Source organism: Hydra vulgaris, chromosome 01 (genome assembly GCF_038396675.1).
Source record: "Hydra vulgaris chromosome 01, alternate assembly HydraT2T_AEP".
In the NCBI taxonomy this organism is placed as follows: domain Eukaryota; kingdom Metazoa; phylum Cnidaria; class Hydrozoa; order Anthoathecata; family Hydridae; genus Hydra; species Hydra vulgaris.
In genome coordinates, this window is record NC_088920.1 from 48,035,066 (window position 1) to 48,057,982 (window position 22,917).

The 22,917-nt window shown below is 27.3% G+C and overlaps 1 protein-coding gene across 2 annotated transcripts in view; it reads right to left on the reverse strand.

Moving 5' to 3' along the window:
* The window catches only part of LOC136071778 (MATH and LRR domain-containing protein PFE0570w-like), a 52,189-nt gene that overhangs the window by 3,612 nt on the left and 25,660 nt on the right, over positions 1 to 22,917 (reverse strand). For both annotated transcript variants that reach the window (XM_065788423.1, XM_065788422.1), the window contains exons 11-12: positions 18,282 to 18,400; positions 4,217 to 4,320 (exon numbers count right to left, since the gene is read on the reverse strand). In XM_065788423.1, the coding sequence (XP_065644495.1) occupies positions 4,217 to 4,320; positions 18,282 to 18,400 (223 nt within the window). The remainder of the gene's footprint in view (positions 1 to 4,216; positions 4,321 to 18,281; positions 18,401 to 22,917) is intronic.

A 22,917-nucleotide genomic window follows, 5' to 3' on the forward strand; every position in this document is an offset into this window, starting at 1 on the left:
GAATCTCTTACAGGAACTATGTTGTTATTGGGGATAATTTAACTTCACATTTCTCATCTGATATCATCAAAGCATGCTTGGAAAATAATATCCGCTTTAGATGTTTAATCCCAAATGCCACACATCTGCTACAACCACTTGATATTGCTGTTTTTAGATCCTTGAAAGATGAGTGGAAGAAGATTTTACAAACATGGAGAAGAGAATCACAAATCAAGGGTTAAATTCCAAAAAACCATTTCCCAGCGCTCTTGACAAAGTTGCAAATACTCTGAAAGCAGACAACTTAAAAGTGGGATTCGAAGCTTCAAGCATATATCCATTGAATCAAGAAAAAGTATTAAAACGGATTCCAGATGTCAACAAAGACTATGGCGGTGAGACCATAAAAGAAATATCAAATGAGGGTGTAATAGATATTCTCACGAAGTACTGTGGTAATGATGCAGCAGGAAAAACCAATAGAAAAAGAAGGAAAAAAATTGCACAAGGAAAATTGATCACAATAGATGACATTGATTATAGGCAAACATCAAAATTGAAAAAATCCAAAAACTAACAAATTAAACGCAAAAAATCAAAAATAGCTTCAAAGGATGTTGAATCTTTATCTGAATTAGAAGACATTGAAGTCGGTAGTAGTGGTTATCCCAATGAAAGTAATGACAAGAAAAATGTTGATTTAAATGAATCTAATCAAGAAGAACCTGATGTCAACAATTTTCTAACTACAGGGAGTTGGGATGTAGTAGTCTACCTAGGAAAAGCTAAAAAAAAGTGTGAAATTGAATTACATTGGACAGATTGTTGAGGTTTTACCAACACCCAAAATTCTTAATATGAGGTTCTTAAAGAAAGTAGAAGGATCTAAAAATCTGTTTAACTATCCTGTTGCAGAAGACATCGTTGCTGCTGTACATTTCTCAAGCATATTGCAGCATCATCAACCACCAAAGACAAATAATAGTTATTAACTAGAGCTTGCAAATTGTAAAAAATATTGATAAAATCTGTTAAGTGAATCGGATACGCTATCAGAAGATGTCAGAAATATTCACTAAATGATTGAACTCAGAACATTTCATTTAAGAAAATTAACAGGGTACTAATAAGTAAAATGTTTGTCTTTCAAACATTTATTTTACTTATTAGTACCCTGCAGCAGTTTAGAGGTACTACACAGAACAACTAATTCCTAATGCGGTTTAAACACCAGTTGTTATAAAATCTTCAGAAAATGTGATTTTTAGGTTTTTTTGTTTTGGTATCTTTTTTTATTCTAAATGGGGTTAAACAAGTAAAGTACATTAGTACTTATTATTTATATAATATTAATATTATATAAATATTTAATTACAATTAGTACTTTTTTTTGTTAGTATTATTTTATAACTGCTAATTACAATAACTCTAACGATGCTATTGATATATTATATTGTTATGTTTAGCATATTAACACCAAATTGTTTTTTGTTTTTTTGTCCATTTTGTGGATATATTTGATAACTAATTATCAATGTTGTCTAAATTTATAATTTTACCAGTAAAATAAAATATATTTGTAAATTGTGCTGTAACTTAGTAAAACTCCAAAAAAAAGTACAAAAAAAAAAAAAAAAAGTAAAAATGGCACTTTTGAAGATGGCTTAATTAATAAGCTTTTAAGAAATAATAAATATCAAAGTCACCCCCAACAAAGGATTGAGATTGATAACATTTTTGACTTAAAAAAATATATATTAGAACCAAAAAAAAATTATATTTAATGGAATCCTATAAAGGAAAAGTATAATGTTATATCAAAAGAACAAAATTCAAAAAAAAATTTATACAAAAGAGTTTATTTGCAAAAATGCTCAAAAACCTATCAAAGTCACCCCGTTTGACAGTAGATCAAGCAAAAATCAGTATTGGCTATCATTATGATATTCTTAAATAAAAGGTACTAGTCAGGAGTTTGTTCAACGTTGCTTAAGTAAAAAATATAATTTACATTGATTGTGCTGTGAGGCAAAGTGAAACAAGACTCATTATCAATTATGCACAATTTTTCTTGCAGATTCCGACACAGGTAATAACATTTTTGATAAATTCTTTCTTGCTGGCCACCATTTTGTATTGTTCTTTTTTTCATTTTATGACAACTAATGTTTGTCTTTCTTTTTTTTTTAAAAAAAGACAAGCACCAGTTGGCTGTTCTACATTCGAATTTGCAAGCAGCCTTCCCTATGGGTAACTCCATTACGGCAATTAAACATTATTTTAAACCGCATGTTTTTTCCATTCACATTACTGGCAACACAACTACTTCCAAAATGTGTATGAATATAAATCCTTCATAAGCATACCTACTTTCAGTACACTGGATTGTCAGAGATGGTTGCCTAAATATATTTTCTAATTTAAAGTGGTCCAGGGTGAACATGTATAAAAATGTGGGCTTTTGTGCAAAACACAATATATATAAAGAAAGAGTAATACATATACAACAAAATAGAATTCAATCAAACTTTATATATATATATATATATATATATATATATATATATATATATATATATATACATATATATGTATATATATATATATATATATATATATATATATACATATATATGTATATATATATATATATATATATATATACATATATATGTGTATATATATATATATATATATATATATATATATATATATATATATATATATATATATATATATATATATATATATATATATATATATATATATATATATATATATATATATATATACAACTCTCGGAATTAGAAAAAAAAGGTTGGCAATAATTTGCTGACCTCAATGTTTAAGAGATTGGCATTAGGTCGGCAAAAATTATTTGGTACAAACCCTAATCTTGAGGGTTGTATGTATGTATGTATGTATGTATGTATATATATATATATATATATATATATATATATATATATATATATATATATATATATATATATATATATATATATATATATATATATATATATATATATATATATATAGGCAATTCTGCGAAAAAGAGAAAAGACAAAAAAAAAAAGAAAAAAGTTATGAAAACACATACTAAACTCCATAACTCTTTTTTTAACTATTTCAAAATACTTTTAACCAAAAAAGTTATTTAAAAAAATCATTTTATCATACCGTAGCATGGTTTTTAAGTTGTAAGGATTTTATAAACGTGTTTTGAAGCTCATATACAGTCCCGTTGTGTAGCGTTGAAAATTGTATCGTATATCCATAATTGAGAACTTTGATAATGTTAGAGTGCATTTTTTGAACATAATACATGGTTGTTAATAATCACTTATACTTTTTTTCTTACATCATTGATTGCACCGTTTTATTTGTTGCTTTTAAGCATCGGAATTTTTGTTACAATTGTCACAGTTACGACCATGACGACATAAAAAACATAAAAATCCTTGTAAAACTTCAAATAAAACCTATAAAACGCAGCATATAATAATATCAATATGTGTTAAATACACACAACAAATGATTTTTTTTTACCATGCCGTTTGCTGCATTAAGTCTGACATGGTTGTTTTGTTCATAAGGGGTAAAAAGTAAGCGTTACAACCGTCACGTTCTGTAGAGTTAATTTTTGAAAAAAGTTGAAGACATTAATGCTGTAACTTCTGCATACTATATTATATGAAAGTATTTCACATTTCTGGATAGTTTAAAGGCATTTCCTTTTTCGGTTCATTTTTAATAGCTTAAAGAATGTTAAATGTTACAACCAACACTCTCGCGGATTTTCCCATATATATCAGTCTTTCTGTTTAGCCTTTTTGCGCTCACTCACACGCCTGCAAAAACTAAAAAATAATAGCGTTTTGTTTAAAATTGCAACAAAACTTTTATGAAAAATAGCTTTTTGACCAGTTTTTTTGTTTTAATTATTTTATCTAGTATTTATTCAAAGCATTCTTTTTGCTGTTTTTATTTTAAATTAAATAGCAGAAAAAAATGAGTTTTTTAAATCGCGCAGGTTAACTTAAAAATGACCACCCTGCCAGCGCTTTTCGTGCGCTGGCATTAAATTTCATATATATATATATATATATATATATATATATATATATATATATATATATATATATATATATATATATATATATATATATATATTAATTTTTAAACTTTTCTTTTTCTATAAGAACCGATTTTCCTTAATATACTTTGTAAATACCTGTCAATATCAAACTGTATTCTTTGGTTAGTGTTGACTTCTCTAGATAACTTAAAAACAGGCTCAACTGTGCTCCTCATATCCCAGCAGAGTATTTCATTGTCCTACATTAAAATAAGTGCACAGATAATTACAGATAAGTAAGTCTTGTTCAATTTTTCATAATTATTTTAATTTTAAAGTTTAAATATTTTTTACTGTAATTTTAATTCTGCAACCTATAATATATATATATATATATATATATATATATATATATATATATATATATATATATATATATATATATATATATATATATATATATATATATATATATATATATATATATATATATATATATATATATATAAATATATATATATATATATATATATATATATATAATATAGAATATATATATATATACTATATTATGTGTCAGATTTTCAAGAAATTTGCAATTAAAGTAATTTTCCAATTAAAAAAAAAAGAACAATAAATTATAAATATTTGATAAAAATTAAAACTACTTACTTCGCAAAGAAATCATAAATTTATTGTGAAACTATTGTACAGGTAAAAAATTTGCCTAACAACAATTGTTTATGACATAATAACTTTATTTGCATTTTAAACTTTATATATGTTTAAAAAGGGTTATTATTACTCTATAAGGTTATTATTTACAATTTTAATGTATTCACACTTTTTTGCATAAAAAAAAAAGAATGCTGTTGTATTTAAGGGTTTGTTAAGTTTTTAAGGAATTGTATAATTTTTAATTGTTGAACTTTTTCTAAAAACTTTTTTGTGTGTTTATATTTTCAATTTGCTTGCATTTTGTTACGACTATATTTCGAAAAAAATATACAAAAGTAAAATAAGCAATAAAATTTATTTTTAACCGATTTTTAAATTGTAAACACTGACTTTTGCTCTGCAATTTATAACATTAAATTAATTCTGAAATATGAAATTTGTTCTTTGCATTGTTTTAAGTTTGAGCTTAAATAACCAAAGTTCAAAATTGAACTAGTTGTCCGGAATAACTGGTGAAAAATTCGGAAAGAAAATGAGAAAAAATAAACGAACACTTTTAGATGAATCAAAAGTTGTACATAAAAGTTAACTTGATGCGCTCAAAACTATTGCTGTTATTAACAAAGTGTTACAGGATCATTTGCATATTATTGCTAAACGCCAATAAAATTTACTTTTGTTTTTCGTTTTTTCTATTATGGCAAAAACCATTTATGGGAAGTCACAAAAGTCAATTAAACTAGAAGGTAGCTGATATAACAATGTTGATATCAAATGTGTTAGATGAGAATGAGCTTGACATTAAACCATTGACATTAAAAATTGTTATGGTCAATTAAAAATTGTTATGGTGCTACAACAACAGCACTAATATGGCAGGTATCTACAATGGAGTTCAAGCTTTGACTAAACAGAATAATCCGTAACCAATTTTCATTCTTTTCTCTGAACTGATGTGGTGCTCACGATATTGAATCTTTGGTTTCTGTGAAACCCTATTTTGAAAATATTAACTAAATCATCTGTTCAGCTGCATCCAATTTTATTGGAAAATCCTTCAGGGACAGGGCTATCATTACATAAATTTGATGGAGCTCAAGAATTGATGTAATTAAGCCGCTTACAAAAAAACCAAAAGATCCTGAAAGTCTTACATCGTCAAAAAGAGTTAGACCTTGTGAAAATAATAATGAAATGCATTATCTGAGTGGATGAATTTCTGTTTTTTTGTAGTTTTTACTACTTTTTGGTTTAGCTGTTTGATAGGATTTAACAATGTGAGACTCTATTTTTTTAATCCACTCACTCTCATGGATGAAAATAAAGATACTAAACAGCCATTTGATAACTCCAAATTAGATTCATTAGTAATGGGACCTGATTTTGATAGAGGCAAAAGAAGTTGGAAAGAACTTGCAACTCAATCTAATCATATTTGTTGAAAAGAAAATGCAAAAAAGAAGATACTCCCTGGTGAAACTGCTGGCAAAACCACAAAGAAGCATTCAAAAGCTGTGAATTAAATGTATTCAATATTGCACTGGACAATTTTACAAGTAAAACGTGAACAAGATTTGAAGTAATTGAAGAGGAATGTAAATTTTCTTTCCTGTGATCTTCATAGAAATTTCTAACAGACAAAAAACTACGTTTAAAAGCCAATAGCGTTTCTTATGAAGAGGTTATTTCATATTTAGCTTCTAAGAAGACCTGACAAATGACGTTACTACAATAACATCAATGTGATTTAAGATTTTTAATGAATATAAACAAAAAATAAGTATACTAATTTGTTTGCTATTTATTATTTTATAAGTTGCAGTATGATGGATGATCCAGTAAACTTTTGGTCCCAGGGATCACAAAGGTTTTGGGCGGTTCAATGCCAGTTCTAATATAAATACATACATTTTTAGAAAAAGAGTTTTTAATTCATTTTCAACGGTTTCTATTTTATATCAATCTACAGGAAAGAGTGGCTAAAAAATCTAAATTAAAAATAATTTGAACTGAAAATCTCTAAAAATGAACAGTGTTAACAAGAAACACCTAAAAAATTGGATTGTGGCAATTGACCAATTGTTCAATTTTGCAATATTGTAGCCCACTTAATTAAAGTTGGTTCTGTTTAGATTACTAAAAACCAATACTCTGAAGATAGCGATGGTTGACAGTATTGAGATTCTGGTTGCTATATTCTTATTGCTGTCAACTTTTTAATAATAAATTGAAGTCAAAATTACTCTCTGTTGAATAAATGGAGACATTGAAGCGTTGAGGGTTCATAAAAATAGTGTCTCCCATATAAAATGTTATCAATAGTGGTTGGAAACTGAAATAAAAATTAAAGAAATACTTTAACTAGCTTTACCAAACAATATAGTTTTTAAAAGAAGCTCAGACTGATTACACCTCAGATAAACTGTTTACACCTCAGATAAACTGTTTTCACCTCAGATAAACTGTTTACACCTTGGATAAACTCAGTTTACACTTCAGATAAACTGTTTACACCTCAAATAAACTCAGTTTACACCTCAGATAAACTGTTTACACCTCAGATATACTGTTTACAACTCAGATAAACTCAGTTTACACCTCAAAACAAAGAATTCTCAGGAAAAATATAAATTCTACAAAGCTTGATTCTGTGATGTTTCTAGAAAATTAACATTAACCCAAAGAATACAATGCAATATTGACAGTTATTAACAAAGTATATTAGGAAGAATTTAGCACATGCAATAAAAGATGATATTTTAAAAAAATACTGCAGAAAAAATGTTCAAAATAAGTTAATAGATTTAATGGCATTGAAGAGTAATGATGAAATAATATACTTCTTGAAAGCTGGTTATTATTCAATCATTACTGATTATAAACCTATAAAGATTTTTAATAAAAGACTTCCTTTTACAATACAAATTGTTGATTTGTCATCAGACAATAAAGTGGAAATTAAAGAGTACTTGTTAGGATGCATTTCTGTTTATGATTAACTTGCTTAACTTAGTGAAGTAGTGGCTTAACTTACTAACTAGTGACTTAACTTACTAAAATTTTGATCAAATTGCTATGCAAAAACTTGAACTCTCAATGATAAAGAAGTTGAAGCACTAAAAATTTAGTTCCTCAACTTCATTTTAAGCCACAAAAGAGTCCATTTTTAAATTACAAAAGAGAAAAAAAAGGGAAAAAAGCATTTTATAGAATTAGCTTAAAACTATTCTGTTTTTTCTGAAAAAAAGTTTGAAATTGATTTCTTAAACCCTTTTTTGGAATGAAGAAATCCTACTGCACACCTACCTTATCAGATATCATGCCTTCGCTCATTTTTAACTTCAATTTAAAAAAATTGCCTAAAAGTTATTATGAAATTGGATTTTTTTGTACAACACTGATAGTTTGCAAGAAAGAAAAGAAATCTTCAAATTCAGATGGATGGTAATGTGAATTTTCTACATATCAAAATTTTGGTGATAAAAAAAAATTGAATTAAAGTTTAATTTATACGTGTTAAGTTGAACTTAATATAAAATATAATTTTAATAATAATAAAAATATAATTTTAATTATTATTAAAATTATATTTTAGTTTGAACTTTCTTGTTTTTGTTTTCATATATATATACATATATATATGTATATATATATACATATATATATGTATATATATACATATATATATGTATATATATATACATATATATACAAACATATATATATATATATATATATATATATATATATATATATACATATATATATAAACATATATATATATATATATATATATATATATATATATAAATATATATATATATATATACATATATATATAAACATATATATATATATATATATATATATATATATATATATATATATATATATATATATATATATATATATATATATATATATATATATATATATATATATAAATAAACATATGTTTCAACTAATTTATTGTCATCTTCAGTAGGATTTAAAAAAAAATTTAATTTTATATACAAATATTCTATAGTAAGAAAATTACTGTAGAATATTTGTATATAAAATTAAATAAGTCTTTTAAACCAAACTGAGGCTGACTATAAATTAGTTGAAACATGTGCTGCTGTCTTAAATGTTAAATATATATATATATATATATAATATTTATCTTCATGCTAAAATATCATATTGTGGTTTTAATATTAAATTTGATTATTATATTAAAATGTGATTATATGTTAAAATATTATAATAATAGAATATTATAATCACAGGGGCTATTCAAGACCTGTTTCATCAGTGCTGACTGTATTTTAATTAATTTTCTAGAATAGCCCCTAAATCATGTGTTGAATATAGCAAGTGATTGCTTTTTTTTTAAATGAATGTATTTATATCAAAAATTTAATCTTTTTTGCTATAAATATTTGTTATTCTTTTTGGTTTTATTTATTCAAAAAATTTATCTTTATTTAAAAATTTGTTATTATTTTTGGTTTTATAAATAACACATTTAGGTAGAGATAAGAGTCCCACTTAAATTAAAAAGGTATATACAAATAAAAAAATCAAACTTTAAATTTCGAAAAGTTGTTAAATTTTAAAATAGTTGGAAAGCGAAATGGTAGAAGCAGTCACAGCAGTCAAAGAAAAAAGAATGACTCAACATACTGCATCCAAGACTTATAAGGTTCATTGATGCCTTTGCAAAATCACCTTAATGGAAAAACTGATGAAGGCGGTAGGATACAGTTTTTATTTATTTTGATGCTCTTAAACAAGCTCTGGATGAAGTGGGTTTTAGTTGCAAAGCCCACTATGTGGAATATGGATGAAACTGCTTTGCAATTGCAGCATACACTGACAAGGTTGTTACTAAGTCAAGTTCACAATATGTACAAAGTCAGACAAGTGGAAATCAAGAAACAATAACAATTATTGCCACAATTAGTGCCTCAGGCAGTCATATACCTCCTCATACTATTGTGAAAGGTAAAACCCAATGGGCTTTAAATAGCTATGAAGTACTTGGAGCTCCTAAGAGAAGTACTTGGAGTGTTTCCAATTCTGGATGGACTAAACAGAGTATTGCATTACTTTGGTTTTCCAAATCTTCTCTGCCTAACATAGGACCTGATCAACTTCAAATTTTAATTTGAAGTCATGGACATGGATCTCATAATTTCATGGAATTGATTGATTCAGCAATCAAGAACAACATCATCATAGTTGAACTTTCAGGGTACACACCAAATTGGCTTCAACCTTGTGATCAGAGTGTATTTGGATCTCTCAAACAACATTACAATGTTGCTTGCCAAGATATGATGAATCTATATCCAGGTGTATTAGTTTCACATAAGAATTTTTGTGGTTTGTTGAGAGCAGCATGGGTAAAAGCTGTGTTAGAGAAGAATATTAAATCAGGATTTAATGTCTGTAGTATTTTTCTGTTCCCAATAAAATTATGTTTGTGTGTATATATATATATATATATATATATATATATATATATATATATATATATATATATATATATATATATATATATATATATATAAATATATATATATATATATATATATATATATATATATACATATTAGGGATGTGACTTTTTGGTAAATTTTTGGTATCTCCAGTTTCCAATACAAAAAAGAGATGAACTTTGGGTTAAAAGTAACTGAAAAGTCATTTGTTTTATCTAATTTTTAAAAAAGTTCACCCACCATGACCCTTGATTACACACTGGCACCCATATATCAATGAATTTTTTTTTTCTTCAAAAGTATATCAACCTGGGTCTCAAAAGAACCAGAATTTTATATTGATTTTAAAATATATATATATATTTTTATATATATATAATTTCAACAACAAAACATTAGTAACAACAACCTTAAAAAAATAAATTAATTGAAAAAGGTTGTAATGAGGTTTAACAATAGAAATATTATATTTTAATAAAAAAAATACACAAGTAAATACTTAAGAATTACTGATTATTTTTTTTAATAGCAAATTAAAAACAGATTCTTTTAAAATACCTAACAGCATATACAAACATAACAAACAAAGTTTTCATCTTCAAAAACCCAATGCACAGCTCTCCTGATACTAATTACAACAGTTTCCACAGGACACCCATTCGTTCATCATTTTCCTTGATGTCAGTATGAAATGCTTCCTTAGATGTCAGTATGAAATATGTTGATTCTCGGCCATTTTTGGAAACATCTTTAGTAGATTGCAAAATCTTTGGTGGGTATGGCAAAATATTACTGTCATTGTCCTCTGAGTACGACAGATTATTTAAAAGATAAGATACACTGGAGTTATTATTACAAATATCTGCTTTATTCATTAGACACTTTTTCCTCTATGAAATTGGACTCAACCACAAAATCTATTTTTTCTTGGATATATTTAGCCTTCGTTAATTGTGAACATTCATAAAGGTTGTTTGGCAGATAAGCCACTAGTGGCTTATCTGCCAAACGTTATATATATATATATATATATATATATATATATATATATATATATATATATATATATATAGAGAGAGAGAGAGAGAGAGAGAGAGAGAGAGAGAGAGAGAGAGAGAGATGGGCAATTCCATGGCGGAAATGAAAAAGTAGTCAAGATTTATTCTATTTTTTCTGTCAACTTTTAGCTAACGAATATTGATGTAGACGTAAATAAAAGTTTATTTAAAATATACCTTTAGTACTAAAATTAATTAAGTCATTTTTATGCTTTCAAAAGTTGCAGTTTTACTCATTGTTGCATGATAAAAGAAGTATCATTGTAAATGTTATTTTAACCAATTTTGAATTTATTTGCATAATCCGAATTAATTTAGTGTAAAAATGGAGCAAACATGTTCAATTTGTTGTTGGTCAAATTTTATAATTTAAAAGATATATATATTTCAAGAGAATAACGAAAGAACTTTTTCAATTTTCATGTAACGTAAGTTAACAAAATTAAAAAAAAAATATGAAAGTTTTGTTTTTTCTAAAATTTACTTAAAAAACTTAAACTTTTTAATAAAACAAGCAACAAATTATTAAATATTACGTTTTTACATTTAAAGTTTTGAATAACGATGCTTAGTTAAAGCACATTTTAGTTTTTTTGTAATTTTGTGTAACATAAGTTAAAAATACATGAGTTTACTAAATTTCAGGCGCTTTTTCATCAAAAAATATTTTAAAATGTGAATACTTTGCAGCATTTTAAAAATTCAACCTAATGAAAATAATACGCATAAACATAAGAAGAGTAAGTAAAATTTTCAACAAACTAAAAAAATTTCTTATTTAAAAGACTTAATAAGTATTAATAAAGTTGTCATACTAAAGTCATTTTTTAAAGTTACTTTTGGTCATGCGGAAAAAAATGTTTTTTGATTTGACAATTTTCATAAATGTTACAAAAAATCACTCAGGAAGAATGCCAACAGTTTTTTAAAATTGCCTTTGTTAATTGTTTTTGATGAATGAGTTCAATATGTTTTCAATTTTTCTGTTACATAACTCTAAAAAACTCCTCAAAATAGATATAAAAAATCCTCAATTGTAATAGCTTGGTAACATAAGTTGAATATATAGTATCAAAAAAACAAGTTTATTTTTCTTACCCGGTCATTTCTGATAAATTTTTTAATATTTGTTTAATTGGTCTAGAATTCTCAATATCTTTAGAAAATTTCTAATACAATCCGCTTTACTGATTCGCAGAAATCTGACCTAAAAGTTGATACAATTTTTTTACCTTGTTTTCTGCATAATGTAAGTTAAGTGGCATTCTCAGTAAAAAGTTCGGTCTCTTTTGGCCGAACTCAAACTTTTTTAGCTTATTTTATTCTTCATACATAGATATATGCTATTTTATTCTTCATAAATAGCTAAAAATTTAATTTAAATAGGTTTAATACAGTTTAAATTGATAAAGTAGTTGCGCGTGTAACATATCTTAAAAATGGAATTGCCCAAATATATATATATATATATATATATATATATATATATATATATATATATATATATATATATATATATATATATATATATATATATATATATTTCCAAAACTTCTCAGCACAAAATGTGAAAATACTTTTAGAAATAAGACAGTTTTTTTAATTTTATTTAAAAACATTTCATTATTTTAAAATATTATTATGTTAAAATATATTTGTTAAAAACAGTATTTGGGTTTTTCCCATCCTATATGAATACTTTCTTTAATTTTTAATTCACTTTTGTTGTAATAATTTAACGGTTCTTTTGGTATATTTGACATTTGTTAAAATAATCTTAAATAATTCTTTTTGTACATATAGGAAGTTTGTTATCAATTTTATGGCTTTTTTATACCATTTTAATTCTATTATTATTTACTATATTTTATACCATTTTAATTCCAGGAATTGGTGGAATATAATGAGAATTAAAACTCAGTTATATAAAATATATAAAAAATTGAATATTTTTTCCTTTGTTTGTTACGGTTATTTGATATGTAGTTATTGTGATTAAAATATTCCAAATTTTGTTTTTTATTGATGCAATTTTCTATACATAACTGTTCAATTGAACTAAACGAACAATTTTAGTTTGAAATGTTTGTAAAAAAAAAAAGAAAGTTTTTTTACAAACATTTTAAACTAAAAGATGACTTTAAAGCTTGACTGAAAACACATGAGAGTTACTGAGAGCAAATTATATTGTCACTGAGAGCAAATTAAATCAAACAACCCTGTATGCTCGTACTGACATACCTCAAATTTTTATGAGGTATGTCAGTACGAGCATGCAGGGTCATACTAATATAATTTTTATCACTTGTCATCAATGGAAAAAAATAAATTTAAAAATTTCATGCTTTATTTGTTCAAATGGAGTGTAGTAAATATATAACTATAAAGTACACTACAAATATAAAGTTAAAACAACAAAAAAATAAAATAATAATAATAATAATTTTAAATTACAAAAGTACTGAAAAATGCAAACAATAGTGCTGCATTACGAAACAAGTTAATTTTTTCAATCAAAGTTATAATCCTAACATAATATATTGTGAAACTGTGATTACTTGTTAAAAAAACTTCCTACATTTTATTGTTGCATAAATACTTTTCATTGTTTAGGAAAGTAACATCAAATGCAAAAATCTGCACTTGATTACAATTCAAAACAACAAATATTATTGGAAAGATTCAAGTAGCAGGGCTAAACAAATTCACATTTTTTAAAGATGAGCTTTGTCAAGATTAACCTAACATTTATAAGATTTCCTTAATAATAACAAGAGTGTTCTCCAAAACCCTCTTCAATTCTCTTTAAACTATTTAATAAGTACTTGATTGAACCTTATTTTCCTGCCTGCTAGAAAATTGCATCTGTGGTTCAAACTTTTAAAAACTCTGGAGAACATTCTTACCCCTACAACTATTGTCCAATCAGCCTTCACTTTATTATTAGCAAGGTCTTTGAGTCTTTAATCAACAAATTTCTAACATTCCAACTCGAGTCTGATAACTATCTGACAACCAATATGGTTTTCGATCTTCTTGTTCTATAGTTTACTCGCTAACTGCTGCTACTGACAGATTCTGCCATGCATTAGACGGAGGCTGCAAAGCAAGGGCTATAGCTTTCAATAAAGTTTACCATGCTGGTCTTCTTCATAAGCTTCTTTTATGTGGTTTATCTGGGAAAGTTTTTGAGATAATCAAATTGTTTCTTTTTAACCACAGTATTAAAGTCATTATCGAAAGCCAACATTATTCTTCTTCAGGGGTACCTCAAGGTTCTATCCTTGACCCTGCATGATCTTTATGACAACCTTATATCTAAATAGACTCTATTAACTGACAACTCAACTTTACACTCCTGCCTTGACAAAAAGTTGTTTCTTTTTGATTGCTTAGAACAGGCAGCCAATCTAGAATCTAATCTCTTTTTTGTAACAGCTTGGGGCTTGCAGTGGTTTGTGAATTTTAACTCCAACAAAACTCAATTAGTTACTGCAAATAATTATCACAATATTGTCAACATTTTTATATTAATGAATGGCAGCCATCTCACTGAGTCCTTTTCTTTATGTCTTTTTGGATTATCATTTACTAGCGACCTCTCATGGAAACCATATATACAATCCATTGCAAAGTTGGCATCTGACAAGCTTCTCTTTATCAAGCTTGTCATTTTCTTACTCTTGATTCCATTCTTTACCTCTACAAATCTATTATTTGTTCCTGTATGGAATCTTGCCATACTTGGACTAGTTCTTGTAATGATGCTCTTCCTCCTCTAGACAAAGTCCAAAAACACATAGTAAATTTAGTTGGACCTGCTTTATCTACCAAACTTGAGTCTCTCTCCCACCATCCTAAGGTTACATCTCTTTCTCTTTTCTACAAATACTATCATGGTTACTACTCAAAGGAGCTATCATCTCTATTTCCATTAACCAAAACTCATATTCTGTTTTGTGTTTTCCAGATCCATACAATCTACATCTTTTCAAGTTTTCTGTCAACCTTTTTTTTTTTGCTCTTTAACTCTATTCTTTGTTTTCTAGTAACTCCCAACCTAATAGTGGTTGCTTACAGCATTGTTAGGAGTGAATTAGATTTTAAAAAATTCCATTCTTTGCTTCAATTAATCTCTTATAGACTTTTTATCAAATGTTGTCATATTAAGGCTGATTATTTTAATCATCCTATTTTTCTTTTAGACAAAGTCCAAATTGTAAATGCAGTTTTATTGCATGCATCATAAATGTAGTTAAACCTGCTCTAGCTGCTAAACATCAACCTTTGTCCAATTGTCATAAGGTTGCATCTCTTTCTTTCATCTACAAATCCTCCTGGGGTCACTAATCAAGCAAGCTTTTATCTCTTGTTCCACCAACCATAATACAATCTCGCTCGACATTCAGCAAGGCTGCACAACTTTTACTGTAACTGTTCCTTCATGCTCAAAAAACTATTTATTTAGTTTCTTTACTTAAACATTAATACATAAGAATTCTCTATTATCTTCATACTTTCCTGACTCATGAAAATTAAAGACATAAAAAATTTACATTTTTTTATGTCTTTAATTTTTAAGAGAAATAAGGAAGACAACCATTTGTTATCATCTTTGATTCTCCTTTTTGTCAACTCCCAACATTGTGGTTGCCTACAGCCATATTTGGAATAAATTTTTTTTTTTAATACCAGACTTTCCAAGAGTTTTAAATCTAGAATTATAGTACTTCTAAAAGTGTTATAAGGAATATAGAATAATATTCTACAGAATAAGTATTCTAAGGAATACTTATTCTGTATTAAAGTAAGTTTTTATCTCATTCTGATTTTAAACATGTATCAAAGTCTGAAGAGATAAAAATGGTTTTTCTGGAAATTTATCTCAAGCTATGGAGATTGAGGGCCTAAAAATGTAGAAAATAAAGATTTTGCTTGAGCTGGCAACATAACAAAAAATGTACCTAGAAACAAACTGTATCATAGGAAGCAAGAAGTTTTTTTTTTACGATTACTAATGCTAGTCTTTCAGCAATAACTTTACGTTTTCCACCAAAATTGAAAAAAATGTGCAGCAAATTTTTCTTTTGTGCATGAGGGAGCTTTCTATCAATTATAGATCAGGAAGTTAGACAACATTATTTTATTTGTACCATTTTTTAAACATTTTTATAGCAATACCTTTTTAGATAAGTTAGTTGAAATAGGATTCTTAAGCATCACCCTTCCCACAAAGAATATAAAACCATGACATTAGGTTTGCATTCTCACGAAGAAAATTATTACCATGACATTTGATTTGATTTGAAATGTTAATATTGACTGTTTTGCAACTAAATAATTAAGTACAAATTGATCTAAGCTCCTCCCTTCCCTTTCAAAAAAAAATTAAAATTATGAGAAAAACTGCAAAATTTCCAAATACTTTTTAATATCTGAATGATTTAAAATATTTGATATTTTTAAGTTTTAAAATTTTAAAATTGATACAAGGTAAGAAAATGAAAGTAAGAAATTTCAAAATTCAATATTCGAATTTTTTCCACAGACAACAATTAATTATTTTAAAACTAAAATCAATTCGATTATACACTTTCATACCTAAAAAATTTTTTCAGACTTTTCTAGAAAATTGTATTTTTCTCTGTGATACTGCAGGGGTATACTAAACCATCTGTTTGCCTTGGTCAGATGCTTAACTTTCTGTTTGCCTTGGTCCAATGCTAAACCATTTGTTTGCCTTGATCGGATGCTAAACCATCTGTTTGTTTAGGTTAAATAAATAAAAATAATAAAATAAAATTTTCACTTAAAAAATTTTGTAAGTCATAAAAAACACCCCCCCCCCCTTCCCTATCCAAAAATATTATATAACTCAACTAAAAAGGTGGATTAAGTCATCATTTTAAACTTAAAAGATGTCAGTAACATAAACTCTTTGTAAATTAAATAAATCAATTTAATTAAAATTAAAAGTTTAATGATAAGATATAAATAATATATAAATCATTTCATTTAAAAAAAATAAAAAATCGTAAATCAATATTTTTTTATTAAGCAATAAATGTTCAATGTTCACAACTAACAATTATATTGTACCTTTAAACAATTCTGTAAATTTTTTATTCATTTGAATAAAACATTTTTATCATATTTAATAAAGTCATCTAAAATTAGTTGTCTAACTTTTAAGCAACCAAAATAATATCTGAAAGTGAAATATTTTAACTGTAGTTGATGGTCGCACTGCAATATTAAAAAAAAAAACATGCTAAAACTTATATTTTTTAAAGCCATAAAAAAAGTAATCTATGTAACTATATAAAAAGATTAGCAAATACAAATACAAATAGTAATTTTTCAATTCATGCTTTAATTTTAAAAAAAAAAAAAAAAAAAAGCAAAGCTTTTTTTAATAAAATAATTGTCCTTTAAACAAAAAAACAGCGAACAGAACAGCGAAACCAGTACCCTCAGTAAATGTATGAACACCAATTGAATCTTTTATGCAAATAGAAAAGTGTACACACCAACTGACAGAAGACACTGACAGCAAAATGTTCATAATAGTGTATGATGTTAAAATTAAAGTTTGAGTATTAATTTCATTAAATATTTTTTAACAGATAAATGAAAATCTGAATATAATTTAAAATTAAAATTTGTAATTTACAAATTTATAATAATACAAAAAAAAAAAAAACATGTTTTTGAGGACAAAACTGTGCATTACAGTGATACACACACAGATATATATATATATATATATATATATATATATATATATATATATATATATATATATATAGTATATAATATATAATACATAATATATAATATATGTATATATATATAAATATATATATATATATATATATATATATATATATATATATATAAATATATATATATATATATATATATATATATATATACACAAATGTACATTATTTACATTAATTTTTCAATTGCTTAACAGGATTGTTAAAATTAATCTACCTTTCGTCCACCACTGAATAAATAACATCCATCATTTGTAAACTGCACCTGTGTAATTCCTCCTTTATGACCATGCATTACACATATGTTTTCATCTGTATTGCAATCATATAAACCAACTGAAAACAAATTTATTATTCTTATCATTGTTATTTCAGGTGTTTTCCAGTTATTATTATGTTTTTTTTTTCATTTCTTTTATATCTACTTATCCATTACAACTTTTATTTTAGATTTGTCACATGATGTCACATGATGTCACATGATTAATGAGATCAGAGTTTAGAACTTATTAATTATAGAAGAACAGAGTTTACATTTTTTTTTTGTTAAATTGCTAAAAACATATTTGATTGTAATTAAATTTGTTATTTTTGTAATAAATGAATGGGTTGGAAATTTAAAAAAAAATTAAAATTTTCCCAAAATTTTTCTTTAAAAAATATTTGCCATCAATTGTTTAGTTATTTGTAATCAATTAATTTAGTTATGAGCATTTAACGGTTTTAAGAAAGCAAACAATTCAAATAATGCTTTTAATTGTATAAAAATAAGATTTTAAATGGCAGATTATTTTATAACCTTCTCACTAAACTTTTAATGCTTATTTTATTGATGATTTTATATTTTTGATTGAAAGACATTTTTCTAAAAGTGATAAAGCCCATCATTTCTGAAGTTGAGTTTTTGCAACTATAAATTAAATCATGAAAAATAGCGATCATGAAAAAAGTCAAAGAAAGCGAACATAAAATTGGCAGACACCCAGTATAAATGGTAGGTGCAGAACCGACTGACCATAACCTGTATTACATGTTGCTTACTGCTAGTTTGATATAAACATAGAAGTACCCAAGTTTAAATTTTGCTCCATTTCTGAAAATATCTTTCTTAAACATCAAAAAAAGCTACGATAATCAGAGTAATATCTAGTTAAGATTTTTACTGCAGGGTGATAAATGATTTATTAATAAATGATGATAAATGGTTTGGTTTAGGTCAGAATAAAAATCATCATAATCACCTTGCTGCTGCCAACATGTAATCTAGTATAACCTGCCTTATATCCTGTTGCCAGCTCTCAGAGAGGCTGATTCCATCAACAGCTACAAAATATTAGTATTAAATAGCGGCAGAGTATTAATTGTTTCATGTTGCACATGGAAAGTGTCCCTGTTAGTGATTTTGGTGAGCATTATTGTGAAGAAACTTTTCACAGTGTAACCTTACTTTTTGAAAAACTCATCAGACATAATTGCTGTTTGTAAAAATTTAAGTTTAACTGCTTTATCATCAGGTTATCCTGCTACTGGTAACATGTAACCCAGTACAATCTGCTTCATGTCCTGCTACCTTGTAGGAAATGCCTTTTTAGGCAAAGGCTAGAAGATGCCAACTCTGACTTAAAACACCCCCTGCCTTAGGGCTCTTGGTTGAGTAAAGGCTAGAGATGGTGTCTCAATAAAAATAATCATCTTGGGCAGATGTTAAATGCATCCAGCTACTGTCTTGTAGAAGGCCTTCTAGGCAAAAACTTAAGGGGTAAACAGATTCTATCTGTTGACCAGCCTCGCACCCCTTCTTCATCTATTAGGCTGGCGCAGATGTATTTTTAATACATTGTTTCCAGTTTGGGATGTTGAATACTGGATCTTCTTGACTCAATGCATGAGTTTTGCTTGTGTCTCTGTTTTTATGACTAGGCAACTCATTCTATTATCTTCTAATGAGGGTACAGCTCTAAATCTCAGTTTTTTGGTTTTGAGGCCGGCTGGTAGTCAGGTTTCCTGAACTCTGTGGTAGCTCTCAGAGAGGCTGATTTCATCAACAGCTGAAAAATATCAAAGTATTAACAGTGCCATGTTGTGCATGGGTGGTGTCCCTGTTTGTACTTTTGGTGTGCATTGCCAAGACCACATTTGGAGCCCTTTGTTACAGCTTAGGATCTATTAATAGTAATGAGGCAATTGCTTGGGCTATTAAACAGTGTACTGAGTACTATCTATGCTTTGAATCAAGTTCTTTAACAAATTTAAAAATGAATTAAGTACCAAAAACTATAAAACACAAAAAACCATCATCATCACCAAGTTCTCTAAACCTATCATTCACTAATATTCGTGGTCTTCGAAGTAACTTTTCTTCTGTTGAGTCTTATCTCTTGCAAAGTTCACCAGACCTACTTGCTCTTTGTGAGACTAATTTGAGTTCAGCTGTCTCATCTTGTGATTTTAGTGTTGATGGTTATCTTCCTTTAATTTGTAAAGACTCCAATAGTCACATGCTTGGTCTGGGCATTTACATTCGTAAGAATTGACCGATTTGTCGGGAAACTAGGTTTGAATCCACAAACTATTCTTTTATGTGCTTTCGTTTAGCACCACTTTACTCTATCGCCTTTCTCTTTGTTCTATATCGCTCTCCTTCATCTCAAGGCTGCACTCTTTTTGATATTATTTCTGATCACATTGACCAAGCCCTCTCTCTTTATCCATCAGCTAATATTGTTGTTGTCGGTGACTTTAATGCTCATCACACTGAATGGCTTGGCTCTCGTATCAGCAACTCTGCAGGCATTAAAGCCCACAACTTTTTCCTTTCTCAATCTCTAACTCAAATAGCCAACTTTCCAACTCCTTTATGGTATATCTGGTAACATCTTCAAGATTATTGAATCCTTCCTTTCCAATCGTAGTATAAAAGTTGTCCTTGATGGACAGCACTCTTCTTCTTATTCTGTAACTTTAGGGGTTCCTCAGGGTCATAAATTAGGTTCAATTCTTGGCCCTATACTCTTTTTAATTTACATTAACGATCTTCCAGATCTTCTCACATCTAAGGTGGCATTGTTTGCTGATGATACTACCATTTATTCTTGTCATGATAAGAAGCCAACACTCTCTGATTGCTTGAAGAGGGCATTTGAGTTTGAAAAGGATCTCACTTCTGCTACAGCATGGAGCTCACAGTGGCTGGTGAACTTTAATTCAGAGAAGACTCAATTTTTTCAGTCAATCATTATCGCAATAATTTAGATCTCCCTATATTTATGAATGGTCATCTACTCTTCATCTTCTAAGATTAACTCTTACTTCCGATCTTTCTTGGAAACCATATATTAGATCAGTTGCAAAATTAGCATCTGCTAAGGTTGCATCTCTTTATCGAGCTCGACACTTTCTTACTCCAGATTTTATTCTCTATCTCTATAAATCTCAAATTGACCTTGTATGGAATACTGTTGTCATATTTGGGGCAGATCTTCTAATGATGCCCTTTCTCTTTTAGACAAGGTGCAAAAACACATTATAAACATAGTTGGACCTGCTCTTGCAGCCAACCTCCAACCATTATCACATTGTCGTAATGTCACTTCTCTTTCTATTTTCTACAAACACTATAATGGGCACTGCTCTAAAGAGCTAGCGTCTCTTGTGCCATCTACTAAAATTCATTCTCATGTTACTCGTCATTTAATTAAGTCTCATCCTTTTTCTGTGAATGTTCCTAAGTGTCCAAAAACTCTTATTCCTCTAGTTTTTTTCCTCAAACATCAGCTATTTGGAATTCGCTTCCTACATCTTGCTTTCCTGATTTATATAATTTGCAATCCTTTAAGTCCTCTGTCAAGCGTTATCTTGCTCTACAATCTTCATCTTTTCTTTTCCAGTAACTTCCAACTCTAATTGTGGTTGCTTGCAGCCTTGTTGGAAGCGAAGTTGTTTAAAAAAGAAAAAAAGAAAAAAAAGATCTCAGTGTTGATGGATTTTATCCTTTGATTCACAAAGATGTCAAGTTACATGCTCTTCCTGGTCATATACTTATACACCAATTCATGCTACTAAAGTCATTTCTTACACTCACTCTTAATCCTTTGTGGTTCAGGCAACATAACTGTCATAACTGGTCCTCGCTGTAAGTGGTAAGTGCATGTAAGTGCATGCTGGTCCTTATTGTCTGCTTCATATAATGTGTCTGAAAAAGTTTTTAACTTTATTGAATCTTTTTATTTTAACTTAAGTATCAAAGTTGTTCTTGATGGACAACACTCTCCTGGCTTTCCGGTAACTTTAGGGCACCACAAAGTTATATGCTTGGTTTTTTATTGGTTTGCGATGACTGGTGAATTTTAATCAAAAAAATCAAAAATTCAAAACTCAGCTGTTTACTGCTAATAGTTATTTCAATATTAATGATATTCTTATCTCTATGATATTCCTATCTTATCTCTATGATATTCCTAGCTTATCTCTATGATATTCCTATCTTATCTCTATGATATTCCTATTTTATCTCTATGATATTCCTAGCTTATCTCTATGATATTCCTATCTTATCTCTATGATATTCCTATTTTATCTCTATGATATTCCTATCTTATCTCTATGATATTCCTATATTATTTAATGGTAACACTCTTACTGAGCCTCCTATGTTTTCTCATAATATTCTTTACTACTGATCTCTAATGGAAACCATATATACAATCCATTGAATAGTTATAAGTTTGCCTCTTGTTATTGTGTTATTTTCTTACTCCTGATTCCATTTTCTATTTCTATAAATACAAAATCAAAATCAAAATCTCCAAAATCGCAATTGTTGAATTGTTGAACTGTTCTTGCTATCAAGCTTT